The sequence below is a fragment of the Apteryx rowi genome, unplaced genomic scaffold (genome assembly GCF_003343035.1).
Source record: "Apteryx rowi isolate R43461 unplaced genomic scaffold, aptRow1 scaffold_50, whole genome shotgun sequence".
NCBI classification, from domain to species: Eukaryota; Metazoa; Chordata; class Aves; order Apterygiformes; family Apterygidae; genus Apteryx; species Apteryx rowi.
Genome location: NW_020450761.1, coordinates 2,577,924 through 2,598,645, shown reverse-complemented (window position 1 = coordinate 2,598,645; position 20,722 = coordinate 2,577,924). Strand labels below are relative to the sequence as shown.

General features: G+C 39.4%; 1 protein-coding gene and 1 long non-coding RNA gene across 2 annotated transcripts; one reads left to right on the top strand and one right to left on the bottom strand.

Moving 5' to 3' along the window:
- Positions 1 to 6: 6 nt before the first annotated feature.
- Positions 7 to 11,940, top strand: BLOC1S4 (biogenesis of lysosomal organelles complex 1 subunit 4). Its single transcript, XM_026079806.1, has 5 exons — positions 7 to 193; positions 707 to 778; positions 1,970 to 2,071; positions 5,753 to 5,887; positions 11,098 to 11,940. The coding sequence occupies exons 1-5, from the start codon at positions 8 to 10 to the stop codon at positions 11,197 to 11,199; spliced, it is 597 nt and encodes a 198-aa protein (XP_025935591.1). The 5' UTR covers position 7; the 3' UTR covers positions 11,200 to 11,940.
- LOC112972780 lies at positions 2,842 to 5,746 on the bottom strand. Its single transcript, XR_003255781.1, has 2 exons — positions 5,552 to 5,746; positions 2,842 to 4,997 (listed from the first exon to the last, which is right to left on the bottom strand). It is a non-coding gene; the product is annotated as an uncharacterized LOC112972780 (long non-coding RNA).
- Positions 11,941 to 20,722: the final 8,782 nt, after the last annotated feature.

Below are 20,722 nucleotides of genomic sequence, written 5' to 3'. Positions count from 1 at the left end.
CAGCGCCATGGCGGCGGCGGCGGGCGCCTGCCCCGGCGGCGACAGCGGCAACGTCTCCCAGAGCCACAGCAACGCCTCGGGGCTCGGGGAGCAGGAGGATGAGGAGGGGGACGCCGCGGAGGCGTCGCTCAGCGCTACTGCCGCCGCCTATTCCGCCTACCTGCTGCCAGACCGGGCCGCTTTCTGCGCTCAGGTGAGCGGCGGCGGCGGCCCGGCCCGCTGGACTCCCCCTGCCTCGGAATAGGGGGGTTATCCCCTTCCACCCCTCCCCTTTTTTTTAGTATGCCTTATTATTGTTATTATTATTATTTGCGCGTCATCAGCTCGGCAGTTTCCCCTGGCTGGGCTGCCTGATGCGGCTCCGGAGAGCTTGCCACGCAACCAAAGCGCGGTGCGCGGGGCCGCGCCGTGCCCTGGGGCTTGGCAGGGCCTTTCTGCAGCTTTCTGCAGCGGCGAGACTTGGCTCCGGGAGAGCAGCGCGGTCGCCGGGGCAGAGCTCCGCGCGTTGCACCGCTTACCCCACCTCCGTATACTTTTTGCAGGAACAGATCAACCGGTATACCTGGTCACTTGCGTCTAAAGTCGCTAAAAATGGCAAAGCAATGGAATTTCTGTTAAGCTGGTTTTTTTAGTTTGGCTGTTGTCTATTTTTTTGCTTTGTTTTTGTGTGTTTTCAAGTCTTTAAATATTGAAATGTATTTTGCAGATAGAAAGTTTAGAGAAGAGTCTAGAAGACTTGCTGACCAGAGTAGATGAATTTGTGGGAATGTTAGACATGGTATGTATAACTTGCATGTAACTTTGTTTTTTATAGTTAGAATACAGTTTAATATTTTTGTGTCTGAAAATGGGACCAAGACGTAAGGTAGTCTTTAGTATATATAGGCAGGTAGATACTAGTATGAAAACACATTTGATAAATAGGTAACTCATGGATGAAAACCGCTGAACATTCATATAGGAGCAAAATGATATGCTCATGTAGCTATATAATTGTATTTATTTATCTGTGCATGTGCATACGTACATGGAATCTCATTTTGAACACTGCAGCAACAAATGTTTAAAAGGATGATATGATGTTGTGCTTTTCCTTTTAAAAACTGCACAGGATATCTGTGCATGTGTTTACAATCTAAATGTTTAACCAGAGTTGCCAAACCTTCAAAATTAGATTTGGTCTTAGGGGACTTTTTCTTACTTTTCATTGGGAAGACAGCTCCCTTTTCACTGTCTTATAAGAAAAAATAACAGAAAACTGGATGTGATTTAAATTGTTACTTGTTCAGCATTTTCACTTTCTGTGCCACGTGTGAGATATTTTTAGTAACTGCAATAGATCTTACAACATCTATGATACTGAGCAAAATGAGAAATGGACCAGGTATTTTCTGGCTGAGCCAAAAGAAGAGAGACCTTCAGTAAGATCCTCTGTTGTCTGGGAAGAAATACACATACTGGCAGTTTTGTTCTATGGAGACTTTGGTATACATATGTCTACTTCTGCTGCTTACGGCAGAAATAAAACAAGTCAGAGAAGAGATGAAAGAAAGTGTGCTACCGACAGAAAAATATTTTCTGGACCATCTTTAAGAAAACATGTCTGATTGAAAGGGTAATGTCAGATTGGGCGCAAAATGCCTGATTCTTAAAAGGCAGTTGAAGAATGAAGCTCTACTTGAAGTTGTTAGAATTTGAGTGGGATTTCTTATTTTTGATCCCAACCCCTGACTTTACTGCTGATTCACTGTCCCCTTGGTTGGCTTTTAGGTTTTTAATCTCTGAAACGTGGATAATATCAGCATTGCTAAAATGCAACTGCATTCCTATTTCTCTGCCTAGCATAATGCACCTATCTTTAAACACTAAGTTCTAGTCTTATTGTACATTACATTTTGTTGTAGTTCTCCTGATTTGTTTTCAATTCCACTTCAGTCAATTTTGTATCATTTGTTTGAATCATCTTTAGATTCGAAGTGATTCCTCTCAAGTTGTCAATGAAAGTATACCTCAAATTTACACAAAAGCTACAGAAATGAGACATATATACAGGAAGATTGACAAACTAGAGGTATGTATTTGACATTTTAGGTGTGTTCCCATTTTCACTAGGGAATAAAAATTAATGATATGCTGTTATGTGTGTGTATAGATGGGGGGGGTCCTCTCTAGAGCTTCAGATCTCTTTTGCTCTCAATGTCCGATCCAGCTTCAATACTTCAGGGCTAGTAAATGTAGAGAACACAAAAAGTATTAGTAATTTCTGGAGGCGTTCTTGTTTTTCAACTTATTGCTTGAATTAAGGYAGCCATCCTCTTTTCTGAAAGTAATAGCAGTAGCACTTTTTTGGTAGCATCTTTCAAAGTTACTATCTTCAAAGCTATTCTGAGACTAGTAGAATGAGAAGGATATTGATCCCTTGTAAAACTTCAGAACTGTAAGTGACTTCAGATCCTTGATTCAATTTTTAGTAGAAAGCTAGGTAGTTAAAAATTTAAATTACACTGACTGTCACCATAACTTGATACTCCAGAGCAGTGAGATAAGAACAAAGAATGTTAAGGACTAAGATGCTGAATTTCTAAGTCTGAAGCAAAAAAAACAAGAAACTTTCATATTTTGCATGCAGGTGGAAGAGAGGAATTAACAAGAGAAACTAACCAAAATGAGGTGAAATGGAAGCATAAATTCTGCTGCTGCATAACAGAAGCAGCAGTGTTAAAATCCTTGTCATGCTGTTGATAAAAGGGCCTGCTAACAGTCACAGAAAATTGAGGAGACCAGTTTCTAGATCCTAAGAAGTATTAGAAACTTGAATCCAGAAAGCAGGTACAAAAGATGGAATCTGTACTTGATTTTTAATATAAAAATTAAAGAAAAATAACCTTCAATTCCAGAAAAGCTATAGAACAAGTATAAGTTTAGCAGATAATAGGATTGTCTAAAATGAAGTCATCTACCCCTCAGACCAAAGAAGAATGTTACTGATTGCTGYTACATTTATTGGTACAATAAGAAATGCAGACAGATACCTATATACTCAAGCATAGTTTAGTTTAGTCACTAGCACACAGCTTAGCTTTCAAGTAAAAAGGTCATTTGGGAGAATGACTCTACAAACTGTCTCTGAGGCTTGTGGATGTGTTTTTTATTCAGAAACAAGTGGCAGTTTTCAATTTTGCACTGTGTAATAAAAGTTGTTTTCTTACAGTCATTCTGAAGTGTGGAAATTATGGAAATTTCTGTCTTGGTATTTCAGCACATTTAAATTGCAATATAGTTTTATTATTCCTTAGATTAAATGTTGGAAGAGAAGGAAGAGGGGAGTTCCCAAAAAGGTACTTGGATACCCCGCTATCATTTTCAGAAGATATCTTATTTTCACTGTAACAGCAACCTGTGGTCTGTGAGGTACTACATGGAGAACACAATACAGCTTTTTGAATAAATCCTGCAGTCAGAATGAGCTGTCATAATTAGCTGTCATAATTAATGTCTCTAAGTAACATGCTGAGAGGGAGAACCTGCGCAGGAGTCTGCCTTCAATGTAGTTTGTTGAGATACTCTGCTAGAGAAGCCTAAAAGTTTTACCAGGGATACAGCTAAAGTTCTGGGTGAATAGATAGAGCATTCTGGTTCATCTGTTTGTAATGTTGCTTCCAATATTTTAATCCAAAATTTAGTCTTCTCCTTCACTAGAATAAAGTTTATTAGCAAGGTGATTTGAATGTAGTGAAGCTTGGAGCTTTGTTCTGAGAAGAGTAAGCCTGTTTGGAGAGAGCTGAGCATATGCAAAAAGTGCTTACCATCCAAATGTGTTTAGGTCTCCTCGGAATTAGGGATGACTATTGCATTGTATAGATTAACTTGCTTGTGTGTGTGTTTGTTCCTGTTTTGTCATTTATGTAATTCGTCTTTGACAGCTGTTAGAACAATGCTGTATTAGGTCAGATCTGGTCCATCTACTTAGGAACTCAGTTGCTGGTATACTGCTTGCTTTGTGTTGGAATTTGTTGTGTCTCATACATTAAACTTCTGATAAACTTCAGCTGTAGGAACAATTTCATTCTTACTTTCTAGCCTGTAGGTCAAAAGAGTGAAAGTTGAGAGGTTCCTATCATGTCAGTGAGCACAGAGGATACATGGAATCCTGTAGGCCTGGGCCCTCATGAGCTAGAGATAAGTGTGTAAACATAAAGCAGTTGTATTTCCTAGCAGCACATTTCTTATAGGGCCTGGAAGAACATACAAACAATTCTAATGAGGAGTGCAATGCATTTGGTGTTTTCCTCAGGATTCATTACCATATCACCTTAGTCTTTTATGAACTAAAACATGGACACCTCTTAAGAACAGGCAGTTATCACCAGTCTACATTTTACACTGGCAGTTTGAGTCAGACACAGTAATTTAGTCAAATCTGTTAAGCCTGTAGCACTCAGGGTTGTAAACCGCTCCTTCCACTTCAGCATGGCAGCACAGTGTGTGCGCGTATGTATAGAGGGCTGTTTTCTTCTCACAGTAATATGTGTGAAAACCATTGCTATGCATTAGATATCAAAACTAAAGTAAATGATGGGCATTCACTCCTTAGTCCATACTGAGCTACAGCCTTGGCTCTATTCTACTTGATTGGCATCACTCACTGCAAAGTAGCAAAACACAAAGAGCCTCTGCTTGGTGAAGATCTTTCTGGCATGATGGACTCTCAAGCTTGTGCAAAAACTGGTAAAAATCAATACATTTATATAAATTCCACTTATAGGGAAATGAGAGCTTTAGTCTGTCTGTTATACCATTGTTGGGAGAGTCCCTCGGAGGGCTTGGCTGTTCAAAATCATGTTGCTAACCTTGCTAGGCCTGGGTTGACTGTTTTAAGTGCGTCTTAGTGAGGAGTTAAGGCACAACTCTAGTCTTGTCTTAGGAGATGTTGATTCAGTGTCTTTCTCTTCCATGGACTTCCTGAAAAATTGACTTTCTCTGACTTAGTTCCTTATCTGTAAAAAATAAAAAAGAAAGAATGGCTATTTAAACATAACTTCATACAGGCAGTATAAGACACTTGAATGCTTTTCTAATAGCAGGTATAAGTACCAAAGTTATACAAGACTTTGTTTGGGGTTCTTGCTGAAGCTGCAGAGTTGAAGTGCTGTATGTAGGAAAGTACCTGCTTATTATTACCATAGAAATTGGAACTCCTGAAGAAGTGGATTTAAAGAGTGGCAAAGGACAGTAAGCCTGAATGCTGGAACCTCTTCTGTTATACACAACTGTCTTGAAAATATAACATTTAATTATTGATCACTTGTACTTTCTGAATGTTTAAATTTTTGTATACCTAAAACACTAAATAAGTTGGAAAGTGTGCTAATTGCCAACAATTTATGCTTTTTATATAGTCTGTGAAAACAGTTTTCAGTTAGGTAAGCTATATCTATGTTATGTTGCAACTATTAGCTTGTTGCAAATTATATGCTTTTAAATTTCCTTAAAACTTAGTTATATGAAAGATGAATAGGAAAAAAAGACCAATTGTTTTATTAGATTTAACCTGCTGTTGCTGCCTTTTATGTATCTCACAAGTAATTTCTAGAAGTAGATTGGGTTTGTTGTAGGTGGAAGGGAAATAAATAATGGAGTTTTTATGACTTCTTATCATTCAGGTAATGGACTCTTCACCACTGTCCTACAAGATGTAATCCTCTTTTAATTTATTAGTAGATAAGATGGATTGTCTTGTCTTCTCATCCAGGCTTTTGTGAAGATGATCGGGAACTGTGTAGCTGGAATGGAAGAACGGGTCATAAAGGCAGAAACAGACCTTGGAACTTTTCCAAGCACATTCAAGAAAATCTTGCACACAATCAGCGTACCATCCTTCCTTAATGTAAGTATGCTTTTGTTATCATGTGAACAGCTTAATTGCTCTGCTGACGAGTGTGGATGATTAAAATAATAGTAATGCGTGTTACACATATATCTGAATTTAAAACTTACCTGCTGCATTAGGATTTTTGCAAAATTCTCAGACTTAATCCAAAAAACCCCAAACTCAAATATCATAAATTCTTATGAGGATTTTAGTCATGTTTCCAAGTAAGTCTGAATACATGAAGAAGAGAACATGAAAGGCACAAAGGAAGTAAGTAATGAACAAAACCTTAAAAAAAGTTTCCCTGATCTCTTATACTATGTAAAGCAAGCATGGAGAGCCTGTACAGACAAAACTTTTAAAGTATTATACTGCATTAACATAGTCACTGCTGAAATGTTACAAAGAAAGGGAAAAAAGAAAAAGATAAGCTGTGCTGCACAACATTTTTAAGATGTTATTTATACACAACCCACATTTAACAGGTCCCTAAATGATTGCTGAACTGTATTTTTTCTAAAAGGAAAGTGTTTCTCTGCCTTTCTTCATTGCCACTTGTGGACTGTTTCTCTACAGAAGACTTGAAGTGCTTTGTCTAGTATGTTTCAAGAAAATGCCATACCTAGCCTTAAAAACTGACACTGTGCCCCAGTTTTAAAATACCCTGCTTTCTGGTCCTAGTATGAACACCTGACATTTCTTGACACTACCTTCCAATACACCATATATAATATTACTCCTTCCATCTTGTCAGCACCCAGATTTTTTTCTTTTACCTTTTCCTGTAATCATCCTGTAGTAGCTCAGGTCTCATAATATTGGTGACAGTGCTAAAATAAAGCAGGTTTGTGGAGAGGGAGATGAAAGCAACTTTGTAACAGTTTAAGTATCTGTGTTCTTATCTACTGCAAGCATATGTGGCAGCAGAGAAAAACAAGTATGAAAGAAAAGTATGTATTGTCTTGGTAGGACTGAGCTGAGGAAACCTGTTTCTCACTGCTAGTATCTGTGTAGGCTTCAAGTTAGTTAATTTCCTGTTGCCTCATTTTCCTTCATGTTTAAGTTCAGAGTGATATAAGAGTAATTTTCTTATTTAAAAAAAAAAAAAAAAGAAAAAAGAAAAATCAACCCAAAGCTGCTATTTCTAAGCCAGTTACAAAAAAATTGTGGCGGTTGTGGTACAGCCTTGAAAATCTCCAATGGTATTTCCCCCCCCCCTTTTTTTTTTTAACAAAAATAGTTGTGCTAATGACTTCAAATTAAAAAAAATCAATCATTCTAATAAAGTGCATTGTTAGTGTTGCATAGGAATGTTTTGTTCAGGTTATCATCAGCTTTTCCACAATTAGTAAGGTAGAAAGTCTTTGAAAGTGTCACCAAGCTGGACTTGGCACATCCAAGAGTTTCTTGGTTTGAGTGTGACTAGCAATAAACTGAATGCTCAAACTTAGGTGTATTAATTGAATAACTTAAAGGCAGTTCACTGTTTCACAGTGGAACTAAATATGCCATAGGAAGGTATCTATTTTCAGTAGCAAACACAGGTATGTCAGTAAGAAAAAAGCTTCTGGACCCTTCTCTGAATCAAAGTGTGCATGCCTAACATTTAACTAGCTCAGACAATGTATCAGTCCTTTGGAAAGGGCTATACTGATCTCATGATTTCCAGTGTAGCTGACATTTGCCTAGAGAATTCTTATTTTAGTCAAGTCCTCTTGCTCTCTTCCCAGTTAATTGTGTCTGGTCCTTCACATGCAGGATATATTTTGTATTACTTAAACTGTGTATTCATAATCTCACTTTCAGATTTTGCCCCAAATTCTGCCCTTGTATTCACCAAGCAATGAAAAGTAGAGCTCTGTAAGACTCCTAGTATTAGGAGCTGTACTCAGACAACTGTGGGTACTGTGCCTGGCTATGAATTTCCTCACCAGATTGAAATCAAAATTCTGTTTTTAAAACTATTTATTTCCTCTCCTATGTTGCTGTGTGAGAAAACACCTTGCAAGCAAGGAAAACTGACTTCACACATTCATGGCAGTGATTGAAGAGGTACAACATTTACATGTATGCAGGAAGGGCATAATTTCAAAGACTGTTTTTACATTTGTCAAAACTCCTGATATAGAAAATAGAGATAAAACCTACTATTTCTAACAAATTTCATCTTTGTTTACATTTTTAATTTTGTTACAACTTGAATGGCAAAACAAATTCAGAGAAGTTAGGAGTATGGGGAGTATGAGGAAATTTGACTTTTTTAAACTGTTGGATTTATGGCATTTAAATTGTATTTAACCTTCACAGAATCACAGAATCACTGAGGTTGGAAGGGACCTCTGGAGATCATCTAGTCCAACCCCCCTGCTCAAGCAGGGTCACCTAGAGCACATTGTACAGGATTGCATCCAGGCGCATTTTGAATATCTCCAGAGAAGGAGACTCCACCACCTCTCTGGGCAACCTGTTCCAGTGCTCTGTCACCCTCACAGTGAAAAAGTTTTTCCTCATGTTAAGATGGAATTGTCTGTGTTTCAGTTTGTGCCCATTGCCTCGCGTCCTGTCGCTCGGCACCACTGAAAAGAGTCTGGTCCCATCCTCTCGACACCCTCCCTTAAGATACTTGTACACGTTGATAAGATCTCCTCTCAGCCTTCTCTTCTCCAAGCTAAACAGGCCAAGCTCTCTCAGTCTTTCCTCATAAGAGAGATGCTCCAGTCCCCTAATCATCTTTGTGGCCCTTCGCTGGACTTGCTCCAGTAGTGCCACATCCCTCTTGTACTGGGGAGCCCAGAACTGGATGCAGTACTCCAGATGTGGCCTCACCAGGGCTGAGTAGAGGGGGAGAATCACCTCCCTCGACCTGCTGGCAACACTCTTCCTGATGCASCCCAGGASACCATTGGCCTTCTTGGCCACAAGGGCACATTGCTGCCTCATGCTTAACTTGSTGTCCACCAGCACTCCCAGGTCCTTCTTGGCAGAGCTGCTTTCCAGCAGGTCAGCCCCCAACCTGTACTGGTGCATGGAGTTATTCCTCCCCAGGTGCAGGACCCTGCACTTCCCTTTGTTGAACTTCATGAGGTTCCTCTCTGCCCACCTCTCCAGCCTGTCCAGGTCTCTTTGAATGGCAGCACAGCCCTCTGGTGTATCAGCCACTCCTCCCAGTTTTGTATCATCAGCAAACTTGCTGAGGGTGCCCTCTGTGCCTTCATCCAGGTCACTGATGAAGAAGTTGAACAAKAYTGGWCCCAGTACTGACCCCTGGGGGACACCGCTAGCTACAGGCCTCCAACTAGACTCTGTGCCACTGATCACAACTCTCTGAGCTCTGCCATTCAGCCACTTCTCAATCCACCTCGCTGTCCACTCATCCAGCCCACACTTCCTGAGCTTGTCTATGAGGATGCTATGGGAGACAGTGTCAAAAGCCTTGCTGAAGTCAAGGGAGACAACATCCACTGCTCTCCCCTCATCTACCCAGCTGGTCATTCCATCAGAGAAGGCTATCAGATTGGTTAAGCATGATTTCCCCTTGGTGAAGCCATGCTGACTACTCCTGATMACCTTCTTTTCYTCCACATGCGTGGAGATGGCTTCCAGGATGAGCTGCTCCATCACCTTTCCAGGGATGGAGGTGAGGCTGACTGGCCTGTAGTTCCCTGGGTCCTCCTTCTTGCCCTTTTTGAAGACTGGGGTGACATTGGCTTTCTTCCAGTCCTCGGGCACCTCTCCTGTTCTCCATGACCTTTCAAAGATGATGGAGAGTGGCTTAGCAATAATGTCCGCCAGCTCCCTCAGCACTCGTGGGTGCATCCCATCAGGGCCCATGGATTTGTGGGTGTCAAGTTTGCTTAAATGATCTCTAACCCACTCCTCCTCCACCAAGGGAAAGTCTTCCTCTCTCCAGACTTTCTCTCTTGCCTCCAGGGTCTGGGGTTCCTGAGGGCTGGCCTGAGCAGTAAAGACTGAAGCAAAGAAGGCATTCAGTAACTCTGCCTTCTCTGCATCCTTCGTCACCAGGGCACTCACCCCATTCAGCAAAGGGCCCACATTTTCCCTAGTCTTCCTCTTGCTGCTGATGTATTTGAAGAAGCCCTTCTTGCTGTCCTTGACATCTCTAGCCAGATTTAATTCCAAACGGGCCTTAAAGTCAAACCTTAAAGTCAAATTTCCTGCTATGAATAGAATTTTATATAAACTAGAAAAATTATTTCATATTGAAGGTAAGTAGTATTCAACTTACCTAGATACTGGAAAAAATCCACTTAGCTGTTACTTAGGTATACTTATTTATATCCTCATTTTGGCACTGTTAAAGCATTTTGAAGTCCAAGTATACTGTTTGGTTTGTCTTTATTTTTGGTGAAGACTCCAGTTTTTTTCAACCCCAAAGGGCAAAGCAGTGCCTGAAGAGCTCTGCATACAAACTGAGAGCTCTGCAAAATGGTTTATTGAAATCTTTCCAAGAGCCCCAAAAGAACATTTTTTAATTACTTAAATCTTGATTGTAAGGCCTCTATTTAGATCCTATATTGAAAAATGTACACTGGCTCCGTGTTGCAGTGCAGCATTGTTCACGTGCAGAAAGGCTGACAAGTTARTCAATAATGGTCCATGTTATATTGCCTTTTTACATCAACTATTTAGTGTAGCAAAACAACATACAGTTCATATTTTTCAGCTTTTCTCCAATTTATTGCCATACTATTTTTAACTCTATGTTGTAGTACATACAGTCTAACATATACTTGATGAAGAAGCTCAGCAGGAGAGGCAACCTTCTTGAAACAAAGATTTTTTGCAGGTTTGTTTTCTATAAAGACTTTAACTAAGTAAATGAGAATACACGTTGTGGCTAAATCAAAGGAAGCAGCTGAGGAACCTGAAGGCTGGAGCAGGAAAGGCAAGAGTATATGGCTTTGAAAGGACGAAGACCATATTGACTAGACAGCTGGAAAAGATTACCTGTTTGGCTCTTGCAAAGCTGGGATATTTTATATGTTCCAAGACTGAGTCTGTCAGTGGGATAGGATGGGAAAAGTCAAAGCTTATTTTTTCTTCACTTGCATTAGGAATATGCCAGACTCCTCTAAGCTATGATTAGAGTCACCTCTCTGTGGATGCCCTTAGAGCATCTATTGTTTTGCATTTTAGCTCTGCAAGCTTTGTTCTGAAACTTGCTTTTTTAAGAAGACAAAAAATAAACTTTATCTAATTTGCAGAAATCATCTTCATCACGACAGCAGCAGACCCTCTATGAACCTCCAACCCTCTTCAGGACTGAGGACTATTTTCCATGTCTAAATGAAGCACCTTATTCATGATTTTTGTTTTGGGGTTGATATGAATCAGCCAGAAGAGAGAAAGCCAAGTGAACACAAGAAGCGCTAACCTCAAAATAGCTGCATTTCTGAGCGTTACTAATGGCATATTGCCATTCTGATTGTTACAGTCTTCCTTCAGGCAGCATTTTCAAAATCATCTTTACATAATTATTTATTTCAAGTCTTCCTAAAACACAGTGCAAGTTTGCAGAATATGTTGGGGAAGGAATTTAAGAATACTTCTGCATTAGGTTTTTCTTTTTTATAGGGAAATAATAGGAAACAATTTTTTTATATAAAAAATATCTTTTAACACTTAAAATTTCTGTGCTGCTGTAAGTGTAAATAGCTATACCACAAGGGGGGTGTGTGTGGGTTTTTTGTTTTTTTTTTTTCATTTTTAATGTATCCTATTGAGGTAAGATTAAGAGAAAAGCTATGCATAAAATCACCCCCAGCAAGTTTTGGAACTTGCCCCCTGCAGTTAGTATAGAGGAAAGTACTGTAATAGAAAATACAGGTGTAATTGTTCTGCTGTTCTCTGAACTGTGAAGTCCAGCAAGCTAAGCTGAGAGAATGGAGCTGTGGCTGCTGTAGAACTTCCAGGGTAATTATCCAAACTTGAAAGGTCTCTCTAGTATAAAATTAAAACTTTGACTTTTGTAAATACATGACAAAATTATATATCTGATTACCAAAGCTCTTGTAATTTAACAAATTTAATTAAAGCTAAGAACTCTGCTTGTGTGGAATATTTCTAAATGTGATGATTACAGGAAGAGCTTTCTTCTGTGTTTGTTTGGCCCACAACATGTCTTATTYAGTAATTTGCATTGTATCTTAAAAGCTTAATAGGTGATGCCTGGTTACTATTATTAAGAAATTCAAGGTAAATCAAATGCTATAGAGGTGATATCGCTGGTTTAGTAGATTAGCCCTTTTCTGTTTTAGTTCATAGGGCAAGAATTCATCTGAAGGATATCTTCCTTTCTTAGCTTAAAGTGGAGTTCTTATCCAAGGCTCACTCTTACACTGCAAGATGATCTACTGTAACATGGGTGTGTGGAATGTCTCTAACTTTGGTTCAAGTTTTCAAATGCTTTTTGGTGTCTTCCTCTTAACCCCTTCTCCCCCCAGCAGTTATTCTGGAAACTTATCCCACAACCAACTTCCTTCTTCACGTACTATCACCATGCACAAAAATATTTCAATACTCTCAGCAGGAAAAAAGAGAAAAGCTCTGTGGGCAGAGGGAAAGTGGAAAGTGCTTTACAGGGCAGAGGAGAGGCATAGCTATTCCTACTCCACTGAGGAACGCAAGACTCGCTTCTTACTGTCTTGTTTGTATTCTGTCTACCCTATGATGCAAAGCTCAGTCAGGTAACTAGTTCAAGCTTTCATTGCTGCTTTCTTCTGCCATCCACCTTTCTCTAAAAATTCAGAAGTTACCAGCCTCTTTTCCAAGACTGACTGCTTTGCAGTGCCTGTAGTAGGTTCAATACAGAATGCTATATACATTTTGATTTCAATAGTTTTATACAACATCCAAGGACAAACTAGATTCAAGAGACGGTGTAATATTCTTTTGCCTAGTCTGCCATGTTCCCATTAACATCTTTTGCTGAGAAGGAGAAGGAAAAAAAATGGTTAAGTACCCTGTAATTTGTACCTACCTTTTGTGGCACTACTGCTCCCACCCTCAGCAGTCTCACTATCATACTTCCAAAATGCTAACTCCAGTGCATGTTCCTAGATTTAGGTATTTTTACCTGCTACATAAGTCACAGCTGTAGATGTAGTGAGCAAGCCACAGAACCCCTGCCTGTCAAGTGGTTGTAATGTTTTTTGCTTATCAAGCCTGCATTTTCCAAGTCCAGCTGCCACCGCCCTCAGTAGCTCGGATATGCATGCAAATACGTGTTAGCAGATAGTCTCGCTCTCCACAGCAGAAACAACACATACTGTGCTATTTCTACCTCTGCAGCTGGTCTCAGACACTACTTCTCAACTGCTGTATACCACAGGTTAAAGGTGAATTTCTTCAATTGGCTGCTTTACTTCTGAGATTGTTCTCATTCAAGTTTTGGCAACTAAATGCTCTCTTTTTCCAAATATTTCTCAAGAGAGATATGCTCTTTTGCATGCCTCTGTTTCTCTAATTGCGGTCTCCACAATTGCTCAAGCCAGGTATGACATCTTCCCCCCCCCCAAAAAAAAGTGGACATTCTACCATCTGTTAGTGTTGGATAAAAGTCACTTGAGACTTATATTTATGCTTCTACTATTTACAGCTTAACAGCCAGCATTTTTACATATGCTCCAAATCCTACCAGACTGCTCCTACTTGCTGCCATTACAGTATTTGTTTAGAAATACAGATTGCTGTGATGGCCACATGCATGTTAGATCTCAGATTAGAACAGCATCTGGCATTGCCCTAACCTGTCCTCAGGCACATTCTCTGGAGCATCTTTCCTGACTCCGGGGGCCCCAGGCTCAACTTCTTGAGGCCTCAGACTCTGCACTCCCTCCTCCAGGCATGAGTCACCTGGCCAGTAGTTCAGATTCCTCAAGACAGGTGAGCAGAAAGCACAAATCATGTATTTTTATTTAGTAATATGAAAAAAAAAAAAAATCCTTGGAGGCTTTATCTTCCTGCTAGGGCTTTTCAACATAATGAAGTATTTCCAGCACAGCTTACCGCTCCTGCCCTTGGTTGATTCTACTTACAGTTTGTAAATTCTTCTAGCTGAAACTTCTTGTGTAACTCTTCAAGGTTTCCCTCTATGATTCCTTTGGGGRAAAAAAAAAAATCCGTCTCTCATTCCACTTGCAGGCAGGGAGCAGACTTGGCCCCCACCAGCTAGCCATCTTCTGACAATCACTTCACAATAATCAGATGTTATTAGAGCTATAGGTTTTCCAAAGAAAAATCCATATTTCTCAATATGATGCAACTGCCCCATCCATAGCATGAAAATCCAGCCAGGGAAAACACAAGTAGGTCTATCAATATCCAGTGAAACAAGCAGAACAGTTACATAAGTTAACACAGCTCTTGCTCTCAGTTACCACTCCTCTTCCACCTGCTCCAGAGACAGTGGATAAAAGGTATGAATCTCACACCAACATTTTAAGGTATTTCTATGAGCAATTGACTTCTTATTGTCCCCCCCATCCCACCCCACCCCAGCTGTTGGTAAAGCTTAGGTTGGTAAGGAGTAGAAAGCCCACAGAAGTACCCATTTTGAGAAAACTGTATCTTTTTACTGTACCTCTAACTCCACTAGTAGCATTGAAGGTTTGGGGTTATTGGGGGGGGGGGTGTCTTTTGAATCCTGCCCTTCCAGAACTAAAGCATTCTTCAAAATTAAAAGTGCAATTTTTAGAATAACTTTATTAGAATTCATATTGATGTTATGTATTTTACATAAATCATATATTTATGTAAATTAAATCTTTTTTTATATATTCATTTTATTTTTTAGAAGACTATTTTGATACAGAACTTTTATTAGAAAGCCTCTGGGCCAGGCTTTCTAATACATTAGATAAAGGACAGAAAGGCTATCTAAGAATCTGATGGCAGAAGCCTAATGTACAAAAAGAACTTGCCAGCTCCCCTAGTTTATCTAATGTGCAAAGAACTGTGCATTTACCACTGTCATAAGATCATCTCCTGTTCCTTCTCCAGGACACCAGACCATCACGAGATACCCAGGAAGCAGTAACGGATTTCCCCCTTAGGTTCTTCCTGCTTAAACTTTCCAGTAACTTTCACTACTCTCCCTGAAGTAATAGGAGCTCTCACCACTGCAGACTAATTCTGCAAAACTGTTACCAGCACCTACCACCACACAGACACTCCTCACAGTCATCAGTTAAACAGTGAGCCATTTCTCAGTTGCCTCAAATAAAGACTGTGTTCAGCAAAAATCCAGGCTCTTCCAAATACATCCCAGAAAGCGAAAGCCAGCAATATCTGTTACCCCACACCCTCACTTAGACGGTTTTGAAAGTTAACCTGAAGCACCCATCCGCCCTGGAGTTTTTCTTACAGGGAGCTCCCACTCCAACTCAGGTGAAATGAGGCTGCAAGTCTTCACCACAGCAAGCTTTCTGTCCTCTTGGCTAGACATTCAGATCAGCACCCAGGCTAGTCTTTTTTGCAAGAGTTAGAAGGCAATTGTTTCTACTAGGTATCACACTGTGCTATGTTTGCTGTCAGCTGATTTCTTCTGTCACTTTCTGACCTGTCGCACTACATCTCAGACCTCCTCTGCAGATTTCCTGACTTGCATACCAGTATATGAAATGCATAAAACTAGACCTCAAAGTATGATCATAAGTTGTATTGATCTTTGGCTCAGATGGTATCACTGGAAAGACTGTCAAGCAGCTCCATCTTCAGGAGAGGTCTTTTGTTCAGTTTTAAAGAGCTGCCGCTTTGCCTGCAGATACCGTTGTTGGAAACACTCATCTATAGAAACACAGAAAGCAAGGGCCTAGAGCAGAGGCCAGCAGCCCCTTTCTATTGCATGCAGCCATCTCATTTATCTCCTTTCAAAAACTAAAACATTTCATGTCCTTCTCAAAATTGGCTTTTTTGCCAGAACTGCACTCACTGCTTCAGAATCTCACTGCACTGCTGGAAGCGAGGTTTTTCCTTGTGCTCTTGCTCTGAATGTGCTCTGAAACACTTGTGGTCAAGTGTTTACCTATGTTTGTGCTAACATTACCATTTATCTTAACTAGCAACGGTAAAGTAGGCCAATCTACACTGCCTCCCCCTCTCATGTATTTTTCCTAATAAATCACCTGTTGGCTTTTGTTTCATTAGGTTAAAACACAGGAGATTAAGTCTTCAGCTTGATCACAAGCTGACTAGGGTCACAACCCTTCTCTGCATCTACCAAATTGAATTAATCTATCCTAGCAAGAATGACTGTATAGTAGACTGATAGTCAGACTGCAGTATTTCAGGTGGGGCCTCAAAGCACCATTCAGTTCCAGCAGCCTCTCTTCCTGTCCCCTGGAAGTGCCTGGCCTGCGTCACCTTCACAGCCATGTCACACTGATGGCAGGGTGACTGAGACACCAGCTAATACACTTACTTTCCCTCTCATATTTCTAACTGATAAAAATATTAGCTGACATCAAAAATACAAGTCCRTAACCATGATGCTGTTCTATTAAAATCCTAGCATGCAAGTTCTTCAAATATAATACAGATTCTTCTCTAAACTCATATTGTCTGACAGCTTATCTTCATTAACAAGTTTAGTTAATACACTAGCATTTTTCATATCAATTCATCTAATGTGCAAAGAACTGGCACATTTACCACTGTCGTGAGATCATCTCCTGTTCTTCTCCAGGACACCAGACTATCACAAGACACCCAGGAAGCAGTAAATATCAATAAAAATGATAAATAAGATCAGTCCCAAGAACTATCTTAAAGGAACTCTAGTCCAGAAGCAGCAAGCCAAGCAACAGTAGATGCAGCTGTACCACCTATTGGATCCATGCTTTGCCTTCTAACTCTGCTAATACAGGGTGCTACCTGCAGGATCATTATTGACCAGCCACCTTACACTTTTAGCTCTGTTGATCACTAGAGGATCAAATGGAGCCACTATTGCACTTATCAGAAAGAATCTGATCTCATAAATGGTCAGGCATACAGCAGACTGGCAATACTGTCTTTAAAATACTCATCTATTTCATACACTGTGATAGTGAGAACTGCTGTTATTCCCATTTAACAGACAGGTAGCCAAAATAAAAACAATGCATATATTTTCAGAGACAGCTGAGGCCTCTACCTTCCCTTGATTCCAGTATGAATTAAATACCTAGGTGCTCTTCAAGATGCCACTAGGGAAAATACCACACTAATACATTATATAGTTATGTATAAGTTATACAGTTTATGTGGAATTAGCAGATGGGCATCCAGTTTATGTTCCTGATATTTACAGAATCACATTCTTCTCACACATGCAGGACAGTACAGTACGCACACCCCTCATATGGCCCTTCTAACTTTGAATGTTAAATTCAGACAAGTTCAAAGCAAAGAACTACACTGTACACCTTTTGGCCTCTGGTACATAAACAAAAAGGGAAACAGAGTCACAGCTGCAAYTTGCCTGTCAGAACCCCAGAGCAGCAGAAACTAGAAATTAGATACACAGGCACTACAGCAAGCTGTTAAATCAGAGTTTAAGTACAGCACCACTGAGTTCCACTTCATTCATTAATAACTTCACTTTGTCCTTTTTATATACATTTTGCAGGGGAAGGAGTGAAAGTTCTTCTGACCTTTAAAATAAGTTTTGCACATTTTTGGAGGGTTTTGGTCTTTTTTTCTTGCTATCAGACTGCAATTTTTTTCTCCAGTGTGTATCCGTACTTTGCTACTTCAAATATTTTTCCCAGAAAAATGCGCCCGTAGTTAAGTTTTGACAAATGTACGTTTGTAAATGATACAGTTGGGTACAGTAGAATAATAATTTTACAGAAGTATCTGTTAGAGTTCCACATCTGAAATTATGCTTAATAGGTGCTTAAATAAGCCCTTAAACTTTGCTCAACAATTTAAAACAGTGAAGGAAAGAAGTTTGATGCTATGACTGTTCAAAATTCGACACAAATACTACAGTACTGAAAACCAAGCACAAGGGTATTTTTTTTTTTGTCCACTTCCAAAAATATAAAGTCAGTTTCCCAAAACAGTATTAACTTAAACCCCAGCACATGAATGTAAACAGAAGAGACATGACCAAGTAACATTACAGTAATAATCTTTCCTATTACCCATTGAAATAATAAACTTTCACACTATTTCACAACTGTAATTTTTCTGCTATAAAACTCAGACACCACAACAAAATATTTCCCAAACACTTCTCCAGACCAACAAATTACAGAAGCAGAAAACGTAAAGGTATTTTATATCCCTATAAGGAACAAATACTTGCTGCTGTCACCCTGTGAACCAACTCTTCCCAACTGGACTTCTCTTAAAGTGAACCAAAACTTCCTCTGCATGCTGAAGGACTTGCCTTCAGAAAGTTTGCTGCAGAGAAGGACACTCGTTGGATAGATTTGTATTTTCCCCAACAGGAGATACCAGGAGTGTTAGAATCTCTCATTACAAAAGTGCTAGAGAGCCCAGAAGTATTCCTAGAGAGCAGCCACAATGTTCCCAGACTAACCCTTTCTAACCAAATGATTTCACACTTGGACGCCTACAGGAAAAGCCTATTTTAGGTATGGCCACTAATTTAACTTGGCTTTTTTCAGTCACTTTGGCTTTTCTGAAACCACAACCATACTGTTTCACAGGTGTTTTGATTCCTCAACCGCTTTTTTCACATTTCAAAATCCACCTGTTTTTTGTCTGTTTTGACAGTCCTCATTTAATGAATACTGGAGCATTTAGCAACAGCAAATTAGCACCAAGATTTAAGGATATCAATTTATAAGAAAATATGCAGATATCAGCATTTGTGATCATACTAGAGATTACTGTAATGCACTGCTTCATGCATTTGTTTCTTTAATGTCTACCTAGAGCATCTGGATCTAGGTTTTAGGTCTTATTTTCCTTTTGTCTTTTAATAGGCTTTCTGCACCCAAAGAAACTTTCCTATCAAGTCCATTGAATATTAAAAAAGGGGGGGGAGCRGGGGAGAATGTGTAATCATTTGCACACACACCTAAGTTAGAAACCTGGTTTATTTGAAACTGAAATCAGAGTCCAATAGATAAAATGCTTAACATCACTACTGGACAATATATAGGAAAACTGGTAAGACCAGACTGCTTCCTTGGTGCCCAAAGCAAGGATCAACTTTGCTATGACTTCCCAGCTCCCCACTCCAAGAAGTGCTCTGTTATCTTGAGACCAATCCTTAACTGTTCATCATAAGCTTCTCTGCTGATGCAGGCTGCCCAGTTCCTCCCTACTGGAATTTCCCTGATACCAGCAGAACTACTCCAGAGAAAATATGGCTCAGAATATGTAGATTTTGAGAGTGAAAATGAATGCATAAAATGTAAGAATTTTTAGAACTTCCTTACTAAGAGCTCTCTAAATTGGTTCAAAAACCAAATCACAATTTTGATTAAAAAAAAAAAAAAAGAATGAATAATGAGCTACTATTAGGCTATAAGAATACACTGCTTCTTTCTCACTGTCACTTTTGGGGAGGGAGAGGGGAATCCCATAAAGGTGATTATGTTTGTTCAGCACTGGTATTAAATGACTAAGCTTTACCAAATAGCAGATTCTCTCAGTTTAGGTCACTGGACATTACATCAAAATTCTTTGAAGTGATCAATATGAAAATATCAAGGTTGTATCCAAAATAAAATTTTAAATAGCCTATAGAACCTCAGGTGAACAGGCAGCAAAGTCTGTTACAAACATCATGTCCTTTCAGAAACAGCACACAAAAAAAAATCTTTATCTGCTTTAAAAACCTCTATTGCATAGGACAAAAGTGTATTTACTACTTAAAAAGAAAAAAAAAAGCTTGGGCGCACTACCCTTTCCTTATAACGCTGGCACAAGTTAACTGATAGAACAGTCTCCTCCTTCTTCTTCTACGGGAAAAGGTTATGGAAAGCAGGAGGAAGAGCAGGAAAAAAAAGTAACATATATTATAGGTTGCTTATTACGAGTGTTAACCGTCTATTAATGAATTTTGGAGGCAATATTTACAAACCAACTGAAACCAAGCATAACCAGAAAAAAGGAATAGTACTAAACAAGATCTGATTATGGCCATCAGTAACTTACACAGTTTGTTCTCCAACTCAAATTAACTTTCTGACCAACTTTTTCTAAGTGACAATTTTGGATGTAATCCATAATAGGGATGCTACTTTGCACTGAACAAGATCATCTACTCTGTTTTTCTACAATTCTTATACTTTCTATAATGGCAGTAAAAATTTGTCATCTGTATATGAGTATCATTGGTTCAGGTAACCAACAGTTGAAAGTGTTGACACTACCAATTCATCCAGTTTTAGCTTGTATAGTGTCCGACTCGGAGGAGAGTTCAAGCCATGTAACTAATTTGTTATGGAGGATGAGCTGCTCAGTTACTACCTTATGCAACATCAATTGAAATTATATAAATATTTCCACCAAACTTCAGCGATTATTGGATAGGGCTTCTACAGAGAAGGTACGTGTATGAAAGTCACATATTCCACACATCAAAGCAATCTGACACTCTCCAAAGCGTTTTTGCTTTTTGAAATAAGAACCAATGCTACTGCTTTGAACAACAGGTATTTAAACAACCAGGTTTCAACACCAACAAAAGGAGTTAACACTTCTGTTTAGCAAGACCTATTTAACAGATAATAAACACAGCCATTTCAAGTCAGTTAACTATAATAGTTTAAAAGGCCTTCTCCTGCCCCCACCAGAATGCCCACCATGTTAGTGCTAGTTAGATATTATAAGTCATCAGATTTAACTGGCAAAGCTATTATGATT

Excerpts from the sequence above, each read along its gene's own strand:
- BLOC1S4 (XM_026079806.1), top strand. The coding sequence starts at position 8 with ATGGCGGCGGCGGCGGGCGCCTGCCCCGGCGGCGACAGCGGCAACGTC. Across the intron at positions 194-706 it reads GGGCCGCTTTCTGCGCTCAG|ATAGAAAGTTTAGAGAAGAG; the intron begins GTGAGCGGCGGC and ends TGTATTTTGCAG. Across the intron at positions 779-1,969 it reads TTGTGGGAATGTTAGACATG|ATTCGAAGTGATTCCTCTCA; the intron begins GTATGTATAACT and ends AATCATCTTTAG.